An 8,692-nucleotide genomic window follows, 5' to 3' on the forward strand; every position below is an offset into this window, starting at 1 on the left:
TATTTCACTAAAGCTATCTGACAATAAAATGCTTTGTTTCCACCTCATGGTTTATAGACATACAATTCGTAATTGTACTAATAAACAATAATACAAACCCTGTATTTGCATTAAATCAGGACTGATAAGTCAGTGTGTGTGTGTGTGTGTGTGTGTGTGTGTGTGTGTGTGTGTGTGTGTGTGTGTGTGTGTGTGTGTGTGTGTGTGTGTGTGTGTGTGTGTGTGTGTGTGTGTTGTGTGCATGTGCAGTGCCTACTACAGTAGCTACGGAAGTCCCTTATTTAAACTGTGTCAATTGGCGCAGAACATTTGTACGAACAAACACTGACAGCTTAGAATGAAGCATCACAGACAGATAGATACTGTAGATAGATACAGACAAGTTGAAGATGTATGACTACACTGACCCGGCTCCCTTTTAAACACTACAATCAACATACTAGACAGACAGCTCTGGCTGTCTAGTATCTGTTCAGTGTTTCTGTTGTTGAATGCTGAATCTAGAATCAGATCCTTTCCTTGAGTTTAATAATGGAGTATTGGACAAATCCACTAGAGAGGAAAGATAGACAGTCAAGTAGCAACATAATCTCACGGTAAATCTTACAACAATATTTGGCTCTCACAGAGTACACAATGGCAGACTACCTCATCATTGTGTCTGATCCTAAACTTTCATCAGTGACACACTGAAAGCCTTAAGTTGTCATTTTCCTAGCTGTAAAAAATGGAAATAAAGAAATCATATTTCTCAAAGTATATACAAGTTCTGACACTTGGCCGAGGCAAGTGATAAAGTTATACGAAATATTCCTAACTGGAAGACATCCTGATTAAAGCTCCATTGTGTGATATGCCTGTAATTACTCTGTTGTGTCAAAACAAGGCAGCTCTCCCCCTCCTCTCTTCACATGAACCTAGCTCTGGACCAGTGCGTTACTTTGTGAGGCTGTGAGCCTCACGACTGCCCTGTCAGTGTTAAAGAACCATATGGTGGTCTGGCATGTTTGGCTTACTGTATACTTGACAGTAGTGCTGACTATTTTCCAATGTATACACCATGGTTTGTTTTGTCTTTGAGGAAGATAATGTTTTTCTTTTGTTCAGTATTTATGAAAATAAACTTGCAGATACTTGAAACCTGTGTGTACAGTACAGTATGTGTGTGTGTGCATCTATTTTATCATGATGTTACGGTTTTGTAAAAGTTATGTTATAATTGATTTTTAAAGCATGTTAAAGCCTGAATTGATTTGAAATGCCAAGCCAAAAGACTTCTCAACCATGCAGTTTTGATAAACTAACATTTAAGTATTCAAATAAGACTTAGGACAAAATGTTAAACAGACAGCAGTTACTACATAAACTATGTTTATGTATAATCTATGGTCAAAGCTGTGAGTCACGTGTGTTGAGACCAGCATGGTCCTTTAATAGCAGATAAAAGAATTCCCACTGTCTGTAGCGACTTTGTTCAATATACTTTCATTAGTCAACAATGTAAATATTGTTTTTGACTGGCAACGGTCTCCGTTCTCCAGATGTTTTAGCCATATCCTTCATCAGGGTCTCAACAATATAGTCTTTAATTACATCTGGAACTGGAGTGTGGGACACTTCCTTCTTTCATATTGTTTCAGCCTGAGTGTGCACCTCACAGACCACAGTAGTTGGTGTGTGTTGCCTTTTCCCTTTTTAGGAACTGTACTGTCACCAATGTCCGACTTGCAACGGATTCGAAAGTGCCGCATTCGGCACATTAGAGACTATTGCCAGTAAAACCGTCTTCGGTGAATACTGAATAGTAATAGCCTGTCATAATATTAACCCCACTGGACCAGAGCTAACATGTGCCCAAAAGACTACAGCTACCAAACAGAGACAAACTAAGCTACTACTGCTCATCTTGCACTGGATAATCCTCTATAGCGGCAGGCATGGGTATAGAAGGACATGAGCAGCAATGGAGGTGCCAAGGTGCTTGAATCCTCCATGGCGCCTCCGACTTGGCCAGGCATTCCAACAAACACAATTGGCCATGTTTGAGGAAGGGAGGATGGGGAGGGCTTTTACTGCTGCTGCACTAATGACTATGTTGCTGCACTAGTGGGAATTGCAAAACGACTAAATAGGGAGAAAAAGGGGGAAAAGAACTGGAAAAAAATAAACATAGAAAGCCAGAATCTACATGTATTGGTCTGTGGCGTTATGTCTCTCTGAAACCTTCAACTTTCACTTTCAGCAAATACTATTTTTCATGACTTAAAAATATCACACAATGCAGCTTTATGGCAATATACAAATTATAAAAAAAACGACCCTCTATTATCTTAGTGAGTCGAAGGGGATAATCCCAAATCAATATTTCTACTTATGTATTCAGGTCTTTTAACAAATTAGTAAACACGTCAGATAGAGAAGACATCATGTTCTCTGTGACCTCTTCAAACAACCCTGACTTTCTAATGACCTTCCTAACCTTCTAATCATAAAGCATGGAAATGTATTAATAACCTGATTACTTCCAGTAATCAAGGAGTTCAAGTGCACACAAAAACTCCCTGCCCCCAATTAAACTCCATCTGTAGTCGATGATGTCACAGCCATATCAGACTGTGTCTCTAGGTGATTTTGTCACAGTTCATCCTAAACCATAGGTAAATCTCAAGTCTCTCATTTATATTTCCTCGCTACTTGGGCCTTGCTTGAACCAGTCCTTCAGGTTGTCCATTTTGTAGATCATCCCAAAGTTCTTGTTTCTGCTCAGAGGAGCGAGGTTCGAGGAGTGAGGAGGGATCTCGGATGAGCTATGAGTGACGTTACATGTCACAGGAGCAGCCTTCACAGAAGACTTTCAGCTGAACGCCATGACGTTAATTACTCTGCCCTTTCATCTGGCAAGGTGAATGAGATGGCAGAGAAACAGTACAAGTGTAAGTGCTCGTTATTTTAAGCTCTCTAGTGTAAAGTAAACCTAAATTACATTTATTTCATCCACAACCCGCTTTGTTGTGCTATAAATCTCACTAACAGCACTCATCTAACATGTGTGTAATGTCTATTGTACAGCATTGCCTTATGTATTGTGTGTAAGTATGCTAATTTCAAAATCCAAACTGTTACTGATATACTGTAAACCATAAATTTGCTTATCATGTTATGTGAGTGAAATCGTGTGTTGCAGTGTTTCCCACAGAATGACAGTGTTGAATGTAGCAGGGAGCGGTGTAATGGTTATGTCAGTGTGAATATAATGGTCATCAAAAACGGATGTCACTTCACGTGACGCTTCAGGGGAAAGGACGTCTCATGTACGTATAAACAATTCCTCATTTCCCCTCTCCTCGCATGTAACCTTGTTTCACCGGGCTTTCTGCAGTACCTGTGTAAAGCCTGGTTTCTATTCCGAATTTTAACCAGTGCTATTGGATCTAGGGCCCGCCTATTCCAAATCTGTATCCGGTAATTTCCACACTCTGTGTGTGTGTGTGCATGTACATGTCATGCACACACACACACACACAGACTGTTTCAGAATCCGATCTGATTCTCTCTAGTCCGGGTATGCAAACTGGAAAAAGCGAATTGATCCCAGTCTACCTCGCATTGGTTTCCTTGTGTATCACAACCTGGTATTGATGTCACAGATCTTCTTCCATGCTGCTTGTCCTGGATAGCAGGGGGTCTGTTGTGCCATTTTCCTCCATCATCAGGATGTCTCCCAGCTCATCTCCCAGTCCTCCCAGAGCGATGTCAGACATCAGCCCAGGAGAGAAGACGCTGTGTTCCCCCTGGGGGTCATCCAGTGCCTCCAAATCCAGTGCTGTGGTCACCATGGAGATGGTAGAAGAAAGAGGGGGGCAGGAAGAGGCAAAGGGGGGAGAGGGGGAGGCCTGAAGGTCAGACGTGGAAGAGGAGAGACTGTGGAGGCGCACTTGATACTCTAGTTCCTATGAGAAAGACAAGACAGACAATAATCAATACAAGAAGCTGTCGAATCAATAAATAAATAAAATATAAATAAAAAATTAAGTCATAAATCAAGTAATGCAAATAATTAGTGCATATTCATTCATATTAATATTTAATATTATAACAGAGACATTTACACACATGTGTAATCTCAAATGGCCTCTATGTAATCTCCCTCTGTCTGTATGTTTCTGCCCCTCTGTATGTGTGTGTGTCTACATGTATTCCGAGGAGTACCTTGCTGTTTTTCTGTCTGTCTCACCGTCTCTCTCTGTCTTTGCGTCTACCTGTATTCTGAGTAAAAGTGTTCAATTTGTCTGTCTGTGCCTTGATACAGTATGTCTGTCCCACTGTGTGTCTCTGTGTCAGCCTCTATATCTCTGTGTCTCTACTGTATGTCCAGTGTGTCTGTGTCTTTACCTGTACTCTGTGCAGCAGCTGTCTGTTCATGACTTCCAGAGACTTCTGTTTGTTCTCCATTTCTCTGTTCCTGTGTTCGTCTTTCTGCAGTTTTCTGATGTAATCAACAGACGCCTTCAAGATGACGCCTTTGTTCCAACGCATGTCCCCTCTACACACACACACACACACACACACACACACACACACACACACAATTATATACGTTACGTTATAATAAATTATATAATTATATAATTATAAATGCTGTTTCACTTAAAGATATTGGAATGTGAAATCCATGATTCCTTCAATGTAATTTGGTGTCTTATATACATTGAGCATTAGCATACATATCCTTATAAGACCATTTAGACTAGCATCTCTGTGAGAGTGGACTATAAGAACAGTCTGAGATTGGGGCTGAGGAGGCTTCTGCCCAGACCCCCCAGGCCAGGAGGTCTGGGAGCTTTCCTGCAGCTGGCCCGTGTTCGAATCTGACCCAAGGCTCTTTGCTAAATATATATTTCAGTTTGATAGAACTAAAACTTCAACTTTTCAACCTTGGCACGAAGGGGTTAACTGGAATAGGGGGAACATAAGAATGTCAGTAAGAATGAAGATCTGTTCCTGGTTGCTTTTGGGACGTGGGCTTTGATGTTGATTTTTTATGAAGATTATTCTTAACCCATTAAGACCTGGAACTGTGTCATTTTTAGATTTGAGCTAAAAAGCGTTATTTTACACTTTGGGCTATTCAAAAATAGCAGATCTACAAGCTCATAGCGCAGCACCGAGTGCCGCGCTATGAGCTGGTAGATCTGCTATTTTTGAAAAATCGTGAACATGTGTGCAAATCTTTGAATATATATATTTTTAAAGCGAACATTTTTAACTCAAATCTTTGCTTCTGGGGGTCCCTGGAATAAAATATTTTGATGGGGGTCCACGGCAAAATACATATCATTTTGTGGGTCCTTGACATGAAAAAAATTGAGCACCACTGATATAGAAACGGTTTTGCCCTTGGAGCCCTGCCTGCCACGTGAAGTCGTCTTTGTCGAATGTAGTATTGATGTGGATGACTTGGTACAGTATGTGGTATTTTGACCTTCTCCCTGTCCTAAAAATAATGGTTAAGTGTCTGATGTAAATTCAGATGTACTGGAGCCAGTGGTGGTTCAAATGGTCGCTGAACCGGACCCGTTTCTTTGGTCTGGCGACAGAAAGATTGTGGGTTCTCCATGGACAGACTCTGTGGTCCTTGTAATCTACAATGTCCCGTTTGAACTTCCTGATCTTGGTCATTTGTGTGCTCGAACTTGAATGCTTCCTTCATTCACAGTGGAACAAATACTGTCTTGAATATCACTAATCAATTTCTTAGTGTCACGAGAGCCAAGTTACCTACTGAGCAATCTGGGAACCCATTGGCGAAAAAAAGAAAAAAGCTGAATCTGTCTTGAGAGATTACTGTACCTACTGAGAGACAACTCTTCATTAAGATCCTCTGAATCCAGTTTCTTCATGAAGAAAATCAATTTACATTCAGATTTAAGTGGTCTCTGATTAACATCACCCACTCTACGTGTTTTAGCGATGTGTTGAACAAGACAACAAGACGAATGGATTTTCTACATGAAGACACTGTATCCAGAAGGCCGCTTTTGTAAATCAGGGGTCAGCAAGTAATTTTTTTTCGAAGCCATAAGATGGCAGGCAAGAACACAATCAATGGTTGATTTAAAAACTGGAACATGTGATAGACCACCTTACAGTATATATAATAATAACTATGCTGCTATAAAAGTTAATAAATAAAGAAGAGTGGTATAACTGTATACTACCAATGGAAGTGCGTGTGTAATCAAATGTTAGAGGTGCAAATAAAAATGCTTGTAGAAGTATTTTATGCAGGCCCCATCCTTGAATGTGACACTTAAAAAAGAGATTTAGTTCAGTAAAAGCTTAAAGAGATTTTTTCTTCTGGAGACAGACAGTCATACTCCTTTGCAAACAAGAGCTCTTTCATTGTTCAAGGTCTCTTCTGTGATAAGGAATGAAACCATGTAATGTTTAAGGCATAGGTAACAGTTTTCATTAAATTAAAGCATCTGTGTCATTTTAGATTTCATAGCAACATACATTTTTCAGAAGACACTTAAAACAGTGGTTGTGGAACAGTGGTTCTCAGAAATCGCAGATCTACAAGCTCACAGTGTGTTGCTATATCAGTGGTTCTCAAACTTTTTCATGTCAAGGACCACCCAAAATGTGATGCTTTTGGCCGCCGATCCCGATCAAAATATGTTGTTCCAGGGACCCCCCAGAAGCAAAGATTTGAGTTAAAAATGCTGTTTAAAACAATATATGTATTCAAGATTTGCACAAATGTTCAAGATTTAAAAAAAATTGCAGATCTACAAGCTCGTAGCGCGTCACTCGGCGCCACACTATGAGCTTGTAGATCTGCCATTTTTGAATAGCCAAAGTATAAAATAGTGGTGCATTCCTGGTCTAAATGGGTTAATGGGTTAACTGTCCATAGTGATTCCACTGTAAGGGGTTCAGCGCCACAGTGCCCCCTGCTGCCTGATTCATGTGCATGACATTCACTCTCAACATGGACAAAAGTACAATATTCTTTGGGGCCTTGACTCTTTATTTGGACAATATGTGTACTCTATGTGGTACTGTCAATCAGACATTGTACAATATTATAAAATGATTTGCAGGCCCGACATTGGAATTTTATGCTGGTTTGGTTTCTTGCACCTGGCCCACTCCTTGGTAAGCCTTGCGTCAAGAGTGCAAACTTGTCTATAATATTATAATCTGTTTACCATATACAGTACATTACATTAAAGACAAAGAGACAGACAGACAGACAGAGACAGATAGATACTTACGGCTCAGTAGTTCTGGGGATCAGATCTCCCAGTTCTTTAATTCTGTCGTTGATGTTGAATCTTCTTCTCCTCTCAACTACAAACAAACCCATTCAGTTCATGAAAAAAATATTAGTTTTTCCCACCTTTTACATCAGTATACGTTAGTAAAAATAAATAGATGATGGTGAAGGCATTACTAGTAGTAGTGGTAGTAACAGTTATAGTAGTAATAATAGTAGCGGTAACAGTAGTAATAGTAGTAGTAATAATAGAAGTTGCAATGGTAGGAGAAGTAATTGTGTGTGTGTGTGTGTGTGTGTGTGTGTGTGTGTGTGTGTGTGTGTGCGTGCGTGCGTGCGTGCGTGCGTGCGTGCGTGCGTGCGTGCGTGCGTGCGTGCGTGCGTGCGTGCGTGCGTGCGTGCGTGCGTGCGTACGTGCGTGCGTGCGTGTGTCGGGGGGTGTGGTAGTACAGTGGTCGTAGCATTGTATATTTGAGTGTATTTAGTGTTGTTGATTTATGTGTTGTTGAGTATAATTGTGTATGTAGTTGTGTGTACTTGTTTATAGTTGCATCTATGTGTATAGGTACATTTAATAGCATGTTGTATAGGTGCGTGTAGTTGTGTAGAGGTTAGTGAAATAATTGTGTGTAGTGTGTACTGTAGTTACTGTTTGTATTGTTGTGTGTTGTGTCTGTAAGGTTTCTACTCACTCAGGTTGTGATTATCTTTCTTTTGTCTGTCTTTAATGAAAGCTTTGGTATCCATGCCTACAACAAAAACATCAAATTCAGTTGAGAGTTTCTATATCAAATGGCAACCCCTAATATCATATTTTAACAACTTGAAAACACTTCCCACTTTTTGTGTGTGATTCAAGTTTCACATACATCAGAGAAACAGCCTAGTGAAAAAAAGAGTTTTAGTGAAAAAAAGAGTTTCAGACAAAGTTCAAAAAGGCATCAAATCTAATAGACATTGGTGCTTGGACGCCAAATAATATGGTTCATGTAACTTTCATATAACATTCAGAATTAGCAAGAAACTCAATTCCTTCACTATGAACCATCACTTTTCTTTTGTGTGTCTCTGTAGGACAGGCAGTTAGGCATCATTGTCTCCACCAGGCCGAAGGCGTGGCCGAGACTACGCGTTCGCCCCTCTCTGTCTGAACAGCTAATCTCTGGCACTGTTGGACCGATCGGCGTGAAACTGTGCATCGACACTACCTGGAGGCCAGAGCAGAACCTCTGCCCCAAATGTTTTACATCGGCCTGTTATAGTGCCACCAGGAGGCCGATATTTGCAAAACCTTTTTTATATTACTCCTCCAGATCTTGTCCATCAAGACGGATCTGTCAGATTTGTCATATTCCATCCTGATTGGCTAAGATTGCCTTCCAAGGTTTGCAGGAGTGGCCCGTTTTGAAC

At 40.4% G+C, this 8,692-nt stretch overlaps 1 protein-coding gene across 2 annotated transcripts in view; it reads right to left on the reverse strand.

The window, feature by feature from the left end:
• Window positions 1-2,063: 2,063 nt before the first annotated feature.
• The window catches only part of tfe3a (transcription factor binding to IGHM enhancer 3a), a 20,119-nt gene continuing 13,490 nt past the window's right edge, over window positions 2,064-8,692 (reverse strand). Inside the window, exons 8-12 of one of the 2 annotated variants that reach the window (XM_084069293.1) lie at window positions 7,975-8,031; window positions 7,281-7,356; window positions 4,393-4,543; window positions 3,630-3,950; window positions 2,064-2,894 (exon numbers count right to left, since the gene is read on the reverse strand). In XM_084069293.1, the coding sequence (XP_083925419.1) occupies window positions 3,642-3,950; window positions 4,393-4,543; window positions 7,281-7,356; window positions 7,975-8,031 (593 nt within the window). In that variant the 3' untranslated portion in view covers window positions 2,064-2,894; window positions 3,630-3,641. Of the gene's footprint in view, window positions 3,951-4,392; window positions 4,544-7,280; window positions 7,357-7,974; window positions 8,032-8,692 lie in introns of both variants that reach the window. The other variant, XM_084069292.1, reaches the window with a different exon arrangement.

This window comes from Gymnoscopelus microlampas (assembly GCF_963454915.1).
Source record: "Gymnoscopelus microlampas genome assembly, chromosome: 10".
NCBI lineage: Eukaryota > Metazoa > Chordata > Actinopteri > Myctophiformes > Myctophidae > Gymnoscopelus > Gymnoscopelus microlampas.